Source organism: Hyposmocoma kahamanoa, unplaced genomic scaffold (genome assembly GCF_003589595.1).
Source record: "Hyposmocoma kahamanoa isolate Upper Pololo Valley unplaced genomic scaffold, ASM358959v1 76, whole genome shotgun sequence".
Taxonomy (NCBI): Eukaryota; Metazoa; Arthropoda; class Insecta; order Lepidoptera; family Cosmopterigidae; genus Hyposmocoma; species Hyposmocoma kahamanoa.
Window position 1 is genome coordinate 388,703 of NW_020653900.1, and position 20,631 is coordinate 409,333.

The window sequence follows — 20,631 nt, forward strand, 5'->3', positions numbered from 1 at the left end:
AGAAAGTAAACAGTTGTTTTTATTAATGTAAAAACATAAACAATAAATAACGCTATTTCTCAAGTATAACGATACGATAACACATAATGACGTTTTTTAATATAATCGAATAAAAATCCCCCTTAGTAAGATAAAAAGCTGACGTACTTGTGGAATTATGACTAATGTCACCAACAACGGTATAAGGCTGCCTTTCCACCAGACATGTGCGATGTAGCGAGAGCGGTGTACGAGGAAAAAAGTCACCAATAGGATTCATATACTTATACTTCATAGGAAATGAAACTATTTTTCAGTATTTAAATCGCGTATATTTGTTTTTAGTAAATATAATAATATATAATAATAAATATAATCCGAGTTACACCCGCCATATTGACAGTCAATACGGCGGGTACACCTTTGATATTGCTATAACTTCGTTCTGATGTAGGTACAAATTTTTTAAACAGAGGTACTAAATAGTTTGTACTATTTACATTAGGTACATTGATACCAAATTTGTCAGGATCCGTTAAGGTACACCCGCCATTCTGACTCTCACCCAGTGTCGATGGCAGGAAGCGCCATCTACATTAAGAAAGACTACATCGAGGACGGGTGGTCATCGCAATATGGGGTCGGACGCTTACGCTTCGTGCGCACTAAATGTTGTAGACATGCTATAAATATAAAACGCTTTATTGATGTGACCGTGGACCAATTAAATTAAGCAGGGCTCAAATTGTCAGCGTGTATAGGCTTCGATCAGACACGTTCCATTAAACAAATTTTTGTATTTGGTGTGGAGGATGAACTCACCGAATTGCGAAGTGTGTGGGATTCCTGAGGATGTACATCATTTGCTCATTGTGTGTGTTCGGACGGTTACCAGGTCACGGTTGGTTTTCGTGCATTTATGTTGGGTGGTTTCAATCTATTTTGTCGGAGCCAACATGTAGCGCGGCGGAGATTTTGTATACATGTTTGGTACCCAACATTGACTTACAAATAAATGGACGACAGGTCTAATACAAAAACCACGAAAAAAATGTCCCAAGCCAACCTATTTAAACGTAGTGACATGTAAAGGAATATGAAAAAGCTAAAACGTTGAATTTAAATTGTAATGTCATCGCAGTACTGTCTAATTTTGCTTGCTTCGCTGTCAGTCGAACAAACGAAGACTAAAGCGTGAATGACGCTCTGTATACGATTTTAACGCCCTACAAGTTCGGACACTTTTTAGCGCGGACCCGACGTCCATATAATTGTAAGTCAATGGTTGGGTAGTATTTTGATTTATCTGTCTGGATTTTATTAAGTGTTTTCTTGAGGTATTCTTTTTCTAATAGGGCTGACATGTTCAATAACGATCAAAGCCTCTAAATAAATAAAAAGTAAAAAAAAGAGGACTGCCAATCTCCGTACTACAGTACGATCGTAACTTTCTATGAAAAAGGTCTAAATCCCTTTTTTTTTGTAGATAGCGTTGATCGATAGTAATTAGGTTGTTTTTCCATGGATAATATTATTCGAATATTGACATCGAGCAATATATTTCTCATGTGTGACTACTATATTACGTATTTTATAACATCTCATGTGAAACCATGTGGCAAGCAATAAAGATATATATGATGAACTTTAACAAATTTACGTGTCAAAAGATGGCATTGTGTGTTACAAACTAATTTAGAAATTGGCGCCTACCTAATATAGGTAGATAGCGCAAATCTTTAAAAAAAACTAGCTGATAATGCGGCCTTATATTTAGATGGTGCTGAGCAATAGCCTGGTAGTTGTTTATGTTATTAAAATAGTCGTGAATATCAATTAATTCCTCTTTAATATGAAATATTCCTATACTTAGAATAATAACGCATAGAAACCTAGCCCGCACACGCTAAGTGAGGCAAGTTAGAGGCTTCCAAACGCGCACCCAGGAGCGCGCGGGCTGTTAGTGCTCAAGGTCATATTGCACCGCGAACAGCTCCAAAATTTTTTGCTAAAAATGACGAAATGTGCGGTAAATGGGTGTAAAAATACAACAGACAAACATAAAATAGACACTAACATCGCATTCCACAAGTAAGTAATGCGTTTCAACGCATATTTTTATGTAAATATTCACTAAAACAGAAAAATAATTTCGCGGCAACAAGATACGAAAAACGTAAAAGTAAAAAAAAAGTAACGAATTTTTTTTCTCCCCATTTTGCTATTCTGTTTCAAAATAATTATATTACGTAAATTTTAGTGGTGCCTGTAATTTCGATTTATTTGCGCATCTTGAACTAATATTTACTTGAATAAACATTAAATGTTTTCGTTAACTCCTGTAAGTGATTGGGACACTTAATTATTTTATAATACTTTTAACGGCTCTGCGTTCATGCTTTATTGAATAATTATTTATTTTAATTTTATTTGAATTGGAGCACAAATTGCAACAAATTTACAGTATATATTTGTTTCTACTATAGTGTTGGCACCACCAGTACAACTTTGATAGCTTATTATATGTCTTTCTTTTCGTAACTCAAGCGAAATATTTTATGTTGAAATATTTTATTTTCTTAAAAGGGGAGCATTCTTAAGCGATTTTTTAATCTATTTTAACAGTTATTTTCTTTAATGTTTGCTTATGGCATTTTCGGTTTTAGGTTTCGAATATGGCACTTATTTCTAAATCCAAAATGGCGGGCGCGATTTTTCGAATAATGACAAGTTGGGTATCGTTTTCGAGATGATTGGGAATGTTCAATACAAATATGGCACTCATTTCTAAATCCAAGATGGCAAACACGACAGTTCAAACAAAAGCAATATTCGTAATGAGCATCCCCAAATACCTCGAAAATATTATATAGCATATTTTGAAAAATCGTGTCCGCCATCTTGGATTTACAAATAAGTGCTATATTCGTTTTTCATCGACAAAACCGAGCATATCTGTAGGCACCTGATCGACATTGTCGATCGACAGTAACGATCGACAAAATCGAGCACATCTGTAGGCACCTGATCGACAATGTCGGGCAAATCTGTAGGCACCTTCAACTTAATGATGAGTTAAGCAAGATACAATTTCCCCACTTTTGAGGGAAATGTTATTCCATGGCATTATTATTTGTATATTTGTGTGCGTGCCGACGAGCGTAGTTACAAGTTGCTTACGCCTACATGAATTTGGTTTTTGCCTCACTTGTGACAGTTCTTTTGATATGAAACTATCATTCTATGCGTTATTATTCTAAGTTCCTATATATATAATATTCCTCTTTAATATGAGTGATTCTTACGAAGCATCCCTAAAAGAATATAATTTATTATCTCTTCAAAATAGACGTAAAATGTTTGACTTAGTTTCGTTATACAAAATTTTGAATAATGAAATAGATTCATCTGCGCTTCTGAGCAGGATACGCTTCATTGCTCGTGTGCGCCTTCCTATGCGGTCTTCTCGCAAACGACCACTATTTGTCCCCCCACCATTTACTAAATTATATACACGCAATTCCTTCATTTACCGTTCCACCAACATGTACAATAAAAATTTTTCTAATATTGATTTCTTTGACACCACTCTTAGTAAATTAAAAAAGAAAATTATGTTACAAATTGTAAATGACATTTAATGATTTTGTAATCGCTTATTAAACTCTTTCTTATATATTTAATCAATGATATTATACTTTGTTACTCATGCTCACTTAATTTAGAAAGATTAATTAATGATATTAATGTAAAACTCTAGTAACGCATAAAACAAGAATGTTATCATTACAAATAACTCTATAAGATATGTTACAGCCGTTCTTATTATAATCTATTTATAATCTGCTGGCACTATAGGTCTATTTTAAGAGGAATATATGTAAATAATTACTATTTCATGTATGACTGTTTGTTGCCACAAATAAATGAAAAAAAAGAAAAAAGAAAAAGAAATATAAGTAGTCAGTTTTTTTCCTTGTAAGTGGTAATATTATATTGGCCATGAAGTAAAATTATTTCCTGAACTCCGATGAATTTGCGCTTCAATAGATGGCATTGTGTGTTACGAACTAATTTATAACAAAACGCTTGCTAATATGGGTAGATGGCGCTAATCCTAAACAAAATAATTAATAAATAAATAAAATCGGCTTTATTTGATTTGCAAAATACTTCAATTCCAAAAAAAATCATTAATTTCAATAAAATAATAGCCGGCAATAATCCATAAAAATCTGTGCAATAAGCGCCATCTAGTTGATTTGTTTGTTGTCACTAGAAAGAGTATCTTCGATAAATTGCAGTTTGTTGAATTAAACACATTAGTTAAGGCGGCTCCACACGCTTGCCAAACCAAGGGCGCGCAAGCACAACCGTGTGGATGGTCTGTTTAGCTACTCGTCGCGACACCTGGTGTTCCAATGGGTACTAAATATCCGACTACGCTGCCTTGTATTGACATGATTGGAAAGCCTTGACAAAGGTCAATGGCTATTTAGTTTTTTTTGTATATTTATTGATGTATATCAACAGTTTTAAGTTTTGTTGCAGAACTTAGTGGTTAACGGTGTCGGTCACACAATCAACATATACACACACACATACACAACATGGACACATAATTCGAGCCACAAGAGCACACACAACTATATTTTTATATTCTTGCCCTTTAAGGACAAAAATGCATGGTGAATTGAATTATGTGTCCGCACAGACCACACATGTGCCCGGGAGTGTACATTTAGTGTACACTTTGAATCTAGGTACTATTTGTTGACCCAATAATTAAAGAAATACTACATTTGACGGCCTCTATGACCCAGTAGTTAGCGTTGAGGAGCTCCCGGGTTTGATTTCTGGTCTGCTTTGAGATAACTTTTCTAAATTGGTTATGGTCTGGGTAGTGCACCGGAGCTCATTCCATTGCTCTTGTACTCATAGAATTCCCTAATTTGAGACTAAATCTGGTGTGGTTATCAAGCACAAATGATAGAGTAAAAAAGAGGTAGGTGCATTTGAAGAATCAAATTAAAATCAATTCAACATTGTTAATTAATATATTTTCTTATTGCGGAAGCGTTAAAATACAAACAAATTCATTATAATGTACAACTTTACAAAATGTCACATTTCATTTGTTATAACTACATAATAAATACATACCTATAGTCATTGCCTTACAAATAAATGGACGACGGGTCTAATACAAAAACCACGAAAAAAATGTCCCAAGTCAACCTATTCGAAATTTAAATTGTTATGTCATCGCAGTATCGCGCTGTCCGTAGAACAAATGAAGACTAAAGCGGAGTGTCGCGCTCTGTATACGATTTTAGCGCCTTACAAGTGCGGACACTTTTTAGCGCGGACCCGACGTCCATATAATTGTAAGTCAATGCCTATAGTCGATTTTTTAATGATTAACTAGTAAATTTTTTCGCCTTCGTGATAGCAAATTCAACTTCGCAAAGGTGGAGCGTTCAACAGGGCGTTCAAGGTGTTTTAATAAGCTGCAACCTTGCCTATTTCTACCGCCAATCTGTAACGTGACCATTCCTATTACGGTTTTGAAGGGTAGGGTGGTGAAATTACAGGCATAAAGGACTTGTCAGTTTGTCTCAGGGTGACAGGCGCAGTGCGGTGCCCCTCAGATCTTTGCGATTTAAAGCTCTGAGTGGCACTGCGTAAGACTTGTTCGTCACATCACTAAGTATCATAACAAAAATCCTTTAAGACAGCACTAGTTTCATTTTATCAACGATTTGCAACCCATTGAATGTTACTTCGTTATCTTTATTTAAAAATCCGATTATAGATAAATGTTACTGATGACAGTACGATTAGATACATAATGTGTCAGCTAAACGCGTAATGCGGAAGACTGCAGTGGCATACACAGATAACAATAGCATCGTCACAGCTAAAGTCACGGAATTATCTATCGCCGTACCCGACCTGCCATACATCTTATCAGGCTCCTATAGGTTGAAATTTGTTTTTTTTTTTTTTTTTTTAATAAATAAGCCTACATTCGACCTCTATCTAACATGATGGAAAGTGTAGACGTGGTTAACGATCGAGCATGCTCACCTAAATAATGCCTATTCACTCTCGCCTTGAAAAGAACTAAGTTATAGCGTTCAGGGAATTACGCTCCATAACCGTTCGCCATACAAAAGTGCAAGGATAACGCTTCGTGTGAATATCCACAACATATGGGTGGAACCCCAGCCTACGTCTCGTCACTCGATGATGGGAACGCTGAATTAAATCGTCCAATTCCACTTTCCGCGATATATATATCCTGTATAGTACCAATAAGCATTTTTTATAGTACCATGTGACGGGGCGAATAAGTCGTGCGCTTGATGGTAAGTGACACGCCTATCCATAACAGTTGCAGTGCCACTCAGAGCTTTAAATCGCAAAGATCTTAGGGGGGCTGCCACTGCGCCCATCACCCTGAGACATAAGTTGCCAAATATCATGTAATTTCACCAGCACCTTTACCCTTCCAAACCGGAACGCAGTAATGCTCACATTAATAGGTAAGATGGCAGTATTTCCCTCTACTAAATTCAAATGCTGTCACTTTTTTAAATAAAATAGTCACACGCTTCACCACATTCTCACCTGACGTTAAGATATGTGAGACCAACGATAGTACGTGTTTAAAAAATTCACTCTAAGGCATTTTCGATTCGATTCGACATAACAAGTGCTGCGTAAACGACTCTGGGGCACCACAGGTACATCGGGTTAGACTAGCATCCCTGCACCCTCATTTACGTTTCATCCACCAGGATTCCCTAGCCCAATCCCCAGGGGATCTTTGTGAACTCAGCAGTTCATTAGAATCCCCTAAGTTAAATATATGTAAAGTTGCAGTCGGGTTGCGACAATAAATAATTACTTATTGTAGCGATCCAGTGATCGGGTTTTCTTGTCATTTTCATAAATATCCTTTTTTGACTTAGGTAATGACTGGCTAGAAATACAATGGCATCAATAAAATGACATTAGTGTAGAAATTAATGGCTGTCTACCTTTGCCCTATGAAATCATTTACAAATGATAAATTCATCCAAGAAGTACAGCTGGTATTATTGAGTAATGATATAACTATAGGACACTTTTTAGATATAGTTATGTATCCGCATTCGGGGGATTCTGATGAACTACTGAGTTCACAGGGATCCCCTGGGGGATTGGGCTAGGGGATCCTGGTGGATGAAACGCCCATTTAAACATCTTGTCTTTGCAGCGATCTGCCCTAGTGCGGAAGTAGATTCGAGGACCACAGCAGATCGTACCACGCCGAATATAATAATTACTGTCAAATAAGTAACACTCGACCTAATTAAAAAACTCATGATGCGAATAAAGCTTCATACTTGATATTGTCTGTTAATTTCTTCGAGTGTTACATATTTGACAGTAATTGTTTCGGACGGAGAACGAGGGTAGAAACCGACATGCCTGTAAGGCATTTTTACACGTGGCTTAGTTAACAAGATTATTTATAAAATACTAACAACCGCGCAGCAATACTAGCAACCGATGATGAAAAGCGGTTAGTACGCCTGAAGGTAATATCGACCAAGTACGGATGACATCCCGCCGTGCGTCTGGATGTCCGATGGTAAATGCGGGCGGGCGGGATGAGCTGATGGAGCTTCTGGGGTACACTCATCGAAATATATTCTGTAGGCAACCGACAGATAGGCGGCAACTTTGCGCTGCTAGGCAAAACTATGAAGTTTAGAATCAAGCTTATCGTCGCCAATAAGTCTCCTGGCGTTCAAATCGAATCAAGAGCCACAGAGTTATCATCGTTTAGAGCAATCTATTTAATTATTTTTATTTATGTACGAAAGTGGAATCTGATGTATACTAAATTTTTTGTTAATAATGTTAGTAGTATAGTCCTGTGAGGTTCTTACAAAAACCCTCTATAGATGCTAGTTACTTTACACTTGCCAGCTACAGTAATGGAACTAAGCTAAAGGCATGTATATTTTATTAACATTTTGTTACTTATAATATTTGGATTAAATTATCACGTAAGTGACACGCACACTTAATTGTACTATGTGGAAACACCCTTACATGACCTTGCCAAGGAATGTAAAAAGTATGATTTGACACGTTATGTAAAAAGTATGATTAGAAGCTAACTGCTTCTATCAACAGCGAGTGCGATTCACTCTTTTTAGGATTTTCTGCTAGCTGGAGGTCTGCACTCTTACTCAAAAGCCTCACGCCATATTGGCGCCCAACGCGGGGCACTAGTATTACAAGAGGAATATAATTCACCTTCTCTCGAAAAAAAAATGGTAATTGAACCGTTGAAGCTCTGGAAAGGTCCTGGAGCACCACATAGCAGAACAGAAAGAAAATTACAGCGAGACGCGAGAAGATACCATATTCTTAAGTAGCATATATGTACGAATTTGAAGAGGCAAAGGATTGTACCATTTCTGGATAAATAAGTTTTGAATTAAAAATAAATTTAATACATTTTCTTAAATAAATAAATATACAATGCTACATTACTCATATATGAATTAGAATATTATAAGATAAGGCAAACAAGAGTTTTTTTTATTAATTCACATTTTATCATTATTACTAATAATATTTGTACTGACAAAAAGTGGTACAAATTCACTAACAAACATCCTGCTTAAGTATTTAACACATTTGTAACATAAATAATGAAAAAGAATATAAGTAACAAAGAACAATGCCGAAATTATATTTCAAGTTATACTAACGGCCAAAGAAAATCATATTTATACATTGACTTACAATTATATGGACGTCGGGTATACAGAGCGTCATTCACGCTTTAGTCTTCGTTTGTTCGACTGACAGCGAAGCAAGCAAAATTAGATAGTACTGCGATGACATTACAATTTAAATTCAACGTTTTAGCTTTTTCATATTCCTTGACATGTCACTACGTTTAAATAGGTTGACTTGGGACATTTTTTTCGTGGTTTTTGTATTAGACCCGTCGTCCATTTATTTGTAAGTCAATGTATTTATATGAAACTCAAATGACTTGTTAGCACGTATGGATTGATATCTAGAACTGTCAATTTCTTAGTGTCTTACCGTTGAGCGACATCTAACCGCCAAAAATAGAATTTCAATACCTACGTACAGATTGCTCCTCATTAAAACTATGTTCAAATAACAAATGTACCGATTCGATCGATTTTCAATACGGGATGAACTACTTTATTACAAAACACCATTCAGCTTCTATTAACTCTGTTCAAGGTTTCTGCAGTTTACATTGTGATACAATAAATGACACACCGAATGTGTTTTATTCAATTATGTAAAATATAACCTCCAAAACCCAAACCAAATTGTTTCAGGAATTTAAACAGACGTATACAAGTTAGAACAATAAAAATCTATATGGGAGTTCGCCGTTGTTCTTTATTATCAACTTTGAAAGTAAAGAATCTATCATTAAGGTTGAAAATTTATTTGCCTTCAGTTTTGTTTACCAATACATTGACCTTCTCAAGGCGAAAATAAATAAGTATTATCCGTCAAAATCTGTTCCATACTCGACGATTTATCATCGGGGGAGGTTATCAGCAAATGCTTACTTATAAAAAAAAATAAAAGGTTATGGGTGAATTGGCCAGCAGCTTCATGAAACTAGTTATACAGGTGTAAATATAAAATTTAAAAAAACTAACATAGGAAATGAAACTATTTTTCCGGATTCAAATCGCGTATATTTGTTTTTTCGAACAAACCGACGTTTCGGGCCCCTTACAGGTCCCATGGTCACGGTTGACTGACGGTTTGAAAAAACAAATATACGCGATTTAAATTTCCTATGTGTAACAATCGTGAAAACGTAAGAACTCGAAAAAAAAAAACAATTATTGTCCTTGTTCTTTAAGCAAAATTGATTGTGCAAAGGTACAGACCAGCCCGCTAACTAACTGTACAAGGCAAAAAACAACCCTGTGGCATTTACATTCTATCTTTCAAGTCATGACAAAAGTTTGACAGTTAATTAGTAGAGACCGTTCTTCACACTACAGCGCTGTCATAAGTTTCACAGAGAATTATTATTAGAAACAGTTGTTCAAATGGCAACACTGTCAAAAGTTTGACATGAATTTAAACTGTAGCACTGAGTTCAAAAGAGAATATATATGTCACCGAACTATCTTTTGACTAACGCGGCTAGCCTGCAGTTTGATCCATGGTTGTCATAGAACCTTTTTTTTTTTTATAGTGGTTAGATTTACTTTACTCCGCTTATCTCAATGACAACCCTGTTTCGGTATGTCAGCGGATGTTTGCTAGTGCATATGACCCTTTAATATATAATAATTTCAATCACTTATTAGTACCAATTAGTTAAGCGTGCTTTCTACCCAATTGTGATTCTACAGAATTTAGATTTATTTAAGTTTATATCAAAAATATTACTTTATTACTTTCATTTGCCATTCTACTTTTAAAAAAATAATACAGTGCGCAATAGACTATGTCAAATGTAGAAACTAGGGACTACAAACATCACTAGCATCACCTAAGCAGTTAGACACTGTAATAAATCTTTCAAACTATCATTACCATCGCACAACTCCTTCATTCTTTCCAACTGAGATCCGCTAAAGCCAGAATGCAAAGCTACAACACACAACAACCTCTTATCTCCAAACGTCATTTCCCCGTTTTGTTTGACAAAACTCGCGAAATCTCCCCAATTATTATCTATCTCTGCACATTTCGTAAGACCTAGTTTTAAAATATGGTAACACAGTGGTGTAATTTTTCGAATAAACCGATTTGAACTGGCGGAGACCAGTAATGTAAGCAAACAGTAAGGGAGGAGGTTCTCTGTTATTTTGCCGTGTAACAAATGGCATAACGCTTCGAAGAGCCAGCCGCTGAGCACCGGGAGTTGGTCTTGAGACAGAGCTGCTTCGAAGACCTGTAAATTAATCATTAATAAATGACAAACAGTAAATAAACATAATTGTTGTTGTAAGTTGATTTTTTAAATTACTCGAAACACAATGAGATTGCTTAAAAGTGATTGCAATGAGACACGTAATTAGCTCTAAAGGTATCCAAATCTAATTTGTTTGCACCCCGTATATTCACGTGACGTGGTTTAAAAAAAAGTAGCACTTTTACTACGATCTTCTCTTTTTTTTTTTAATTTACTGTCCACATGATGAACAGAAATAACTTCAAAACTCTAAGAATTCTTAGGTTCAAATACAGATAAGTGGAATACGTCCAGCCAGATCTGGTAATCTAGGCACTGAATGAGAGGGGTTTCGGATTTACTATATTCCACAAATTTCCACTAATAGTAGTTTATGTGACTATTACATAATGAAGGGCTTTCAAATACGAATGAGGGTTTATTAATATTCATAAAAATATCTCACGAGTGTTTTAATATCTAATTATGTACAGTTACATACACTGCTTTATCTACACACATATTATAAGCTCTCTGTGATGTATTCAGGAACCGCATGTTACGACTGGCGGAATGGCGGCAAATAAAAACTTTTCTCACGCATGTCACACAACCGTAGTTTTTATTTTTTAATTCATATAGACAAACTAGAATCGGCTCCAACTATCACATCGTTCGATATCAAGTAACGTGTAAAATTGCCAAAATTGTTGGCCATTGACATTTCATTTCGAATAAAACTTCATCTCGACTGATATTAGAATTGAGGTGCAATCAAATTGTTTTGTTTTTCAAAGATGCTCGAAATTTGAATGTAATAATAATAACATTTTCACAGATAAGAAATTTGTTCTAAAAAAGCAGTTTATAACACATTATACAGTTTATGATATCTGTGTAGATAAAAAGAATTTTACATCTTACAGGTTAAATATTACGTTTGTTTAAAACCTTTTTTCAAAATGATCTGCTCAGAACCAAGTAGACGGTTAATTTTCTAAGGGTTAGTTAGACTGGGATAGGACAAGTAGTTAGACGGGGTCAAAACTTTAATACTGCTAATTTTTTTTAAACTAACGGTCATTGTGATTCCTTTGAGACTTCATTGAGCTTTAATTGCAATTATGACAGTATTTTTTATTCTGCTAAAATTTAACTTTTTATTAATTTTTTTCACAATGTAATAGAAACTATATTAAATAATAATAAGCAAAAACAGTTTCCTACTGATAAAAATACAATAGCAAAATACAGCACTGACAACACTAAACAACTAAATGACATTGTACATGACACATTATAGAAGCAAAGTAACACAAACTAATTTTTTTTTACGCTTTATTTATTTGGGGAATTTGATCGTTAATGAACATGTCAGCCCCGTTAGGAAAACAATACCCCAAGAAAACACTTAGTAAAATCTAGACAGATAAATCAAAATACTAACGCTACATGTTGGCTCCGACAAAATAGATTGAAACCACCCAACATAAATACACGAAAATCAACCGCGCCCTGATACGTTCCGTCCGAACACACTCAATGAGCAAATGATGTACATCCTCGGGAATCCCACACACTTCGCAATTCGGTGAGTTCACCCTCCACACCAAATACAAAAATTTGTTTAATGGAACGTGTCCAGATCGAAGCATATGCGCGCTGACAATTTGACCCCTGCTTAATTTAACATCGTCAAACTATGGAACATGCAAATAAACTGGAATAATAACAAATATTAGACAACATTACATACGTTGCTCTGATCCCAAGGTAACTAAAGTCTAAAGTAGTTAAAATCTAGACTCATGCTGTCTTCCCATACATCTTTATCTAACACATACTCTTCAATTTTGTAATATGACTTTTCAGTTAAAATACTTTTAATGTAAGTTTAAACTTAGGAAATGATAATCGGGAATCTTATTGTAAAAACGTATACAGATCGCGATAAAAGAATCGTTTACTTTAGTTAAACGAAATCGTGCTACCATGAGTTTGGACTTAGTTCTAAGGTTAATATGATATCTTCTTTCTTAATGAAAAAAGATATTATGATGACATATAAAAATTTAAAATTAGCAGACTTTAGATTAGCAGAGGATCCAGGTATCTAAGGGTTAAAGGACGGTTAGTTAGACGGGGTCAGGTATGTAAGGGTATGGACTGTACACGGAATTCTTCCTAGTTTGAAACCTAGCAATTGGAATGGTTATATAACACGCTATTCACCACACTTACCTCAAAAACAATTTCACCGTTCAACCCCGAACTTTGTATCCATAAATCCCTCTCAATCGAAACTCCCAGCAACCTTTTTTCACTCTCCTTGCAATTCTCTATAAACTCTATAACGACTCTACTCAATATCGCTGCCGGCGGCAGGGTCTCTCTAAGGAAGTATTTCAGAGTAGACGTTAGAATTTGTTTGTTTTCTCTAAGTTTGCATTGGCGTAGCATTTTGTACAGTAATGTGATACGTTCCATTGAGTTCATTAGGACATCTGGATCCATGTTTGAGACGTCTGAAGTTAGTTTTGGACTTAGTAGCTTGTTGTGCGCTGGTAAAAAAAAAACAAATTAATGGGTACGTCATAATCATAATACTTATGTAAGTGGTCACGGGTGATTGCGATATTATTAATAAATTTAATTTGGTAAAATTCATAATGACGAAATACTACTTTCATAGATTTCTCATAGATGGCGCTACGGCTAAAAAGTCGTTGAAAACCAAATATAAAGATTCGACAACAAGCACATAGGAGAATTCGTGAGGTCCACTGGTTCGCTCCGTGGCTTAGTTGGCATAGCGTCTGCCACGGTTTGCTAGAAGACGTCGGTTCGAATCCGGCCGGATCAAAGGAATCATTTCTAAGTATTCGATTTTTGTATTAATAATTATAACAAACTAGAGTAATTTCACAAATGAATATCAATTCAATACCAATTTAATTACAGTTAATAGCGACATCTCTAGCCAGAGCTGGTAGCTGTAAAGTTACTTAACTGGGTGACGAAATACGTTCAAAAATTCTAAAGTATTTAGGGTAAATTGGAAGACGAAACGAAAGTAAAGCTTATAGCCCTGCAATATGGTCGTTTCGTTTTCGAATAACTAAATTAATAAGTCCAATTCATCGTCGTTCAGCAATTAATCACTAGATGGCAGTGCATTGATGGAAATTTCAATATAATATCAATACGTCCTGACTTGCAGTATCTACATATTGATGGTATTGAACTTTCAACGAAATGCCAACAGGGTAAAGTTTAAATTATATTAACAATTCTAAATTTAATTAAATTTTTATTGAATTGGTATTCAATTATTTTTTGTGAAATTACTCCACTAGTTTGTTATAATTATTAATACAAAGATCGAACACTCAGAAAAAACACTCAGAAAAAATTCCTTCGATCCGGTCGGATTCGAACCGACGTCTTCTTGCAAAGGTACTAACTGGGTGATAAATCTGTCAAAGATTTCTCATAGATGGCGCTACGACTAAAAAGTCGTTGAAAGACCAAGTACAAAGACACGACGCAAGCACATAGAAAAATTCGTGAGGTCCGTTGGTTCGTTCCGTGGCTTAGTTGGTATAGCGTCTGGCACGGTATGCAAGAAGACGTCGGTACGAATCCGACCGGATCGAAGGAATTTTTTCTGAGTGTTCGATCTTTGTATTAATAATTATAATTCTAAATTTGTTATTTCTTTTCAATTTGAAACAACGACCAATCAATATCAAGATTTTGTGGTGTTTCATATTAAGAATGTGTGAGTTTTCGAACTTCGGTTCTCATAGTAATCGAGGCTTAAGGCACTTGCTGTTTTTCTTCCGTAGTCACAAATGACTCAGTCACATAAATATATGCGGTTTGGATCCGAAAAAATTGTTTCAATTCCTCATATTTCTGTCGTAACTATATATTTAGTTATAACTTTTATTATATGTTATAAAGGTTCTAGGTAAATAAGTAACAAGTGTTAAGTGATACCTGTGAACAGATGCACAAGAAGTATCTGCACAGCGTGTTCTTCGTTATAATTCTTCATGTTATCCAAAAGTTTCTCTATGATCGTCTTCTTCAGTTCTTTGGGCAACACTTGTTGGCGGATAGTTGTTGTTATTCCCTGTAAAGAAACAAACATATCAAGTACAACTCATTCAGGTAATGTCAAAATGATCTGAGCAAACCAAGCATTACAATGAATTTAAAACACTTGAAAGTGTATTCTATATCGTTTGGAATAAAGTTCTGGTAAACTGCAATTATGTATTTGTACACCTTGTATAAGTATAGCTTGCACAAATTAATAAGTTTGTGGAAGAAAAAAATACAAGCTTATATTTGTTTTTGAAACACTTAAAAATATGAAAATGTTGTTATAATTCTAACTTTTATTCTCGCTACACTCAATAGATGGCGTGGGTTATATTTGAAAATGTTATTATATAAAAATTATAATTGGATGACGCGCCATCTATTGGCACAATAATGAGTTAAGTAGTTAAGAGTCGCTTAACCACCGCTTAACCGCAAGAAGGAAAACCATTGGGACAATCCCTTTATTTTTTTCTTTCCATCCTATAAAGGGACAATCCATATACAATAATCGTCAGTGACCGTGTGAATGGTGAAAAATAGATTAAGTTTTGGAATTTAATAAATAAAATAATAAATAAATAAAATTACTTGCGATAGATAATATCTTTTGAGTTTGATAATTTATTAGCTATTTTAAACTAATTTATATTTTTTTTAATGAAGATATTTTATTGGACAACATGTACATACATATATGAAAACATTGCATGTCGCAAAATTGATCACAGTTATTCAAAACGCATTCTTGTAATACTTTTATAACCTGCATCAATTCTTAGGGTGGCCATACACGACCTGCTCGAGCAGTTAGTCAATGAACAACATAAACGGACCGCTCTTGCAGTCATAGTCAATAGCTTGAGGCTGCCATTGATAACTGCTGGAGTAGTTGATACCAACTGCAGCAGTTGGTATCAAGAGAGAAGAAGAGCGCGGGCGGACCTAATTGCGCGAGAGCAGTCGTCAGCTTAAGCAGTCAGTATGCCTGGCGACTGCTTAACTGCACAATGAAATTTCACCGCGTTACAAACCGCCCGAAGCTGCCGCAACTGCTCGAGCGGTTAGGTGTATGTGTGTACATAGAAAGAAGACTGTAGTTTGCTGTGGTCGCAGTTTGAAGCAATCGATACTACCTGTTTCAAGCTGCCTGCTGATAATTCTAGATGTCATAATGTTGATCTGAAAAACACAGTATGTTCTCACCTTCACAACCAGGTCACTGCAATAATGCCGAGGGTTCGATAGGATGAACTCAACAGCGATGTTGATTAAATCCGGATGGCCGAGTTCAATCAATGTGAACAGCACTGTCCAGTAGAGGCTTTGCTCGTAAAGAGATATTCTGGAAGAAAATGAAAGAATTCTTAGGCTAGCTTATTCAACGTCCTGATTGTCATCTGGCCGCTGTTGCACATATTTTAATCTTCAGTAACAAGTACATATAAATTATAAGTCATTTAAATTGCATTTATGTACCGCCGTAAAGTTGGCTGCTTATCGGTATTCTACAGGATATATCACGGAGAGTGTGCGAGGGAATTACACGAATTAATTCCGGCTTCCCCTTTCCATCATCAGGGGATCAGGCGTAGGCTGGAGTTCCACCCCTGTGTTGTGGATATTCCAAGAATTCACACGAAGCGTTTCGCTTCCACATTTAATGGAGAACGATGACGGAGTGGAATTCCCTGCCTGCACACTTGTTCCCTGAACGTTACAACTTGGACATTTTCAAGGCGAGAGTGAATAGGCATTAGTTAGGTGTGCATACTCCATCGTCACTTTCCATCAGGTGAGATGGAAGTCAAATGCCACTTAGTTTTTAATAAAAAATAAAGTGTTCAATTATAATAATATTTAAATGCTTCACCAAAATGAATGTATTTTTTTTAAACCCAATAAGTTAATAACTATTTGTTTACTGTTTCGTTGATTGCATTCAAAGTTACATACCGACCCCTCCTACGTAAAGTATCGTATGTGGAAATTGTAAAGTTTACAAGGGAGCGTTTTAAAGTTCTCCGTTTTATTTGGCAAAGCTTGTTACACACAAAAAGTGATCATCAAACAGATCATCTAACCGATATCTAGGATTTTATAATACTCTATGTTAGTTGTAAGAGCTTTGCCGAATAAAACTGAGAAATGCTATAGTCACGTGTTTTGCTTATTTTAGTGAATTCAGAACTTTAAAAGCCTCACCTGTAAACTTGGCAATTTCGATATAATGATACTTTATGTAACTATCGTCTTCGTTAGTAGTCAAATTGGGCCTCTTACATTGTCACGACTATAGTAACTATAGACATATTTACTTGCTGCTAGGCGATAGGTACTGTCTGACAGCGACGTTCAACTGGGAGACCAATTGTTGATAAGGGTTCGGCGTAGATTGCTGGCCGCCAACGTAATGAGCCTTGCCGGTGAGTTGAAGTAAGCAGCCTTGTAATGCAGCCTGACGCAACGGGGCGTAGCTTGACGTGAGAGACTTGAGTAGCTTGTGGTGTACCGTCGATAGTTCCTGCTGAATATTTGTGAATAAAACTTCAATTGACACATATGTGATAAGAGCGGTGGTAGCCTAGTGAAAGAACGGTTTTTTCTTAATTGAATTGGCATGGCACATGTACAGAGTCAAGAGCACGTCAAGCTTGACACTTAAGACTTAAATCCAACTCTATGCCGCTTACGATACGAACGGTCCAAAGGACAAAGTGTCAAGCTTCTAAGCAAAAAAGTTGCGTCAGGAACATTTATATAATTTTTGTTTTAAGATTACAGCTATCGTTAATGGTTATACCGAATGCGATAGTGCACAAGTCTTGCTTAATGACCTTTAATTTAGATAATATAAAACTTAACAACTACTGAATTATTATTATTGTTATGGTAACACAAAACCCACAAAGCCGCTTTTACAAATTCGTTCAATGAGCAATAGAATATATCCATTTTTTTACTCAACATCCCAACCGCTTGGCTGGCCCCTTTCATAACACTACTTGCTTTTCTAGGAATTGCTATAATATGTCCATAAAGATATATAATGCTTTGCCGGCAGCGATCGCAGACTTACCCTTAAACATATTTAAAAAGAAATTATTTGACTTGTTATGTGATGTGTGTATATATGATATCAAAGATTATTTAAAATGAAAAGACATTGACACAACCTCGTTCATAAGAATAACTGCTTCAATATATTTATAAGGATTGTTTCATAATTTAACTAATGTAATTAAGTCACTACAAGGATTTACTTTTAAATCACAATTGACAAAATGGCTTTTGACACATTGCTTTTAAAGTAATAAAGAATATTTAGAAGTTACAAAAACCAAATGATATTTAATTCGAAATGCAAATTGCTTTGTAATTGTACAGACAAATGTGAAATACCATTAACATTTGCACACCTGCGTGCAGGTTGAATACAATAATCCTAAAGGCCTAATTTTACTCAAGATCTGTATAAATACTGTTTTCTGGCAAATAAACGTATTCTATTTCACGAAATTGGTGATAACATTTAGGTAAGGCAGCTTCGGGTACAGTGTGCTTCTTTTAACAAGTTTGTGCGTGCTCCAACTTGTTAGAAGAACGTGAACATACGAGGCTCTCGTCGCGGCCACACGTAATTGGTCCGATACAAACAGCGCCACCAACTAACAACACTGCTGGTTGGATACGCAGCCTCGCAATAGCATAAACAAACTTAGCCAAACTTAAGTCCCTTCTGACTTCCAATTTGTTGTAACCCACCTTGCAGATTGTTGTAACCCAACATAGGAAGTAGAGTTCCATAAGCTGTGTCTGACATTTATCAGTCACTAGTGACAAACTTTAGCCAACAACAGTTGCAAATAAATACCGGACACACACATAGCGCCGCACTAGGGAAACCCTGTGTAGCGGGTGCCATGGACACACATAGACATATAAATTACATCCAAATTCACAAGAGAAATAAATGTAGGCCATACAAATATTTCTCCCGGCCCGGGAATCGAATCCGGGACATCTGCATGGGAAACCAGTATGGTAACCGTTCGGCCACGGTATTGAACGTAACGGTGCTTCAATGGCTACAAAATTAACAATGGCGTCACGGAGATGCTGCTATTCATTCATTCATTCATTCACTAGTTTGTTACAATTATTAATAACAAAGACCGAACGCTTAGGAAAATTCATTCTATCGGGCTGGATTCGAGCCAGCACCCTCAGGCAATCCGTGTCAGGTGCTGTGCTAATTAAGCCACGGAACGAACCAGCAGATTTTACGAATCTTTCTATGTGCTTGTTGCAGATCCTTGTTTTTTGTTTTTAACGACTGTTTTGCCGTAGCGCCATCTGTGAGAAATAGATCGTATGATTTTTTGTTAGTGTTTCGATCTTTTTTATAATATTTGTACGGTTTGTTCACCTTTCAATTTATATTAAGAGTCTGATAGAATGTGAAAGTTTCTTGCTAAAAGAACTGCTACAATAATAACTGACGTATGGAACGTGTGATGGCTTGCGAGTGAGTTTTAGAGCTAAAGTACATTTTGTAATTTATGCATTTCTGTTACATTGACCTAAAAACCGGTGCAATGTGTTTATGTAAACATCCAGTCTGTCTACAAGGCCAATTATTTATCGAAGGGAAGACTTCGGGTCTATTGCACGAGATGCGAAGCGGCCACCGACCTGCAGCCCCTCGAAGCCGTCCAGCACGGCGAGGCAGCGCGCCAGCGCGTGCAGCAGCGCGCGGCCCGCGGCGTTGTACTGCGTGAGCGGCGCGTGCGCAGGCCCGCACACGCCCGTCAGCGTCTGCGCCGCGTAACACCACTGCCCCGTCTGCGCGAACTGCTCGCTGCACGACACCACGCACGACAGCAGCGCCACGCTGCACGCCAGCCCCGTGGCCGCCTGCATAGCGCTTTCGTTAGTGCATTTCCGGAATAGAACACCACTGACATAATTACAACTTTTCTATTGGAATTAGATGTAATTATTATCAGATGAAAATAGATGTATTTGCCAAGTTTTATTGCAATTGGTTAACGGAAAGTGTGCGAAACCGGATTCATCACCTAGTTTGCCACCCTTAGAGGTGGAATATTTTCTTCAAATCTAAATGGTCCTAATACTGAGGTACCCTCTTTTTAACAAAAAAATAATCATCAAAATGTGTTCACAAATGCCGGAGTAATAGCGTAAGGGCGCGTTCCCACTATGTCGTCACGTTTTATTATCGTTGGACGACTGTCGTGTCTAGCCTGTTCCCATATCACGACTATCTGTCGTGGACGATTTTTTATCGTTGAACGACCGTCGTGACTAGCTGTTTCCACTAGATCGTGACGACAATTTATCGTTTCACGACAGCCTCCTTGTCGTTTGCACGACAGAATCGTTTGATGGACTGCAGTCGCTTGTATGTTCTTTTGGAAGCCGGTAGTGTGTGTTCTCTCGAAATGGATGATCACGAAATTTTAATAATGTATTACTTTTTAAAAATGCGGAAGAGGAAGCAAACAAAGAAAAGAAAATTAAAACGTGTGTAAAATGCACAC

At 36.3% G+C, this 20,631-nt stretch overlaps 2 protein-coding genes across 2 annotated transcripts in view; both read right to left on the minus strand.

The window, feature by feature from the left end:
* LOC113232575 overlaps nt 1-9,112 on the minus strand; it is a 49,347-nt gene extending 40,235 nt beyond the window's left edge. The window contains exon 1 of the mRNA XM_026467343.1: nt 9,100-9,112. Within this exon, the coding sequence (XP_026323128.1) occupies nt 9,100-9,112 (13 nt within the window). The remainder of the gene's footprint in view (nt 1-9,099) is intronic.
* A 1,230-nt stretch (nt 9,113-10,342) lies between these two features.
* LOC113232577 (huntingtin) overlaps nt 10,343-20,631 on the minus strand; it is a 77,372-nt gene continuing 67,083 nt past the window's right edge. Inside the window, exons 39-44 of the mRNA XM_026467344.1 lie at nt 19,763-20,047; nt 17,386-17,594; nt 16,274-16,412; nt 14,960-15,095; nt 13,199-13,518; nt 10,343-10,957 (exon numbers count right to left, since the gene is read on the minus strand). Of these exons, the coding sequence (XP_026323129.1) occupies nt 10,553-10,957; nt 13,199-13,518; nt 14,960-15,095; nt 16,274-16,412; nt 17,386-17,594; nt 19,763-20,047 (1,494 nt within the window). The 3' untranslated portion in view covers nt 10,343-10,552. The remainder of the gene's footprint in view (nt 10,958-13,198; nt 13,519-14,959; nt 15,096-16,273; nt 16,413-17,385; nt 17,595-19,762; nt 20,048-20,631) is intronic.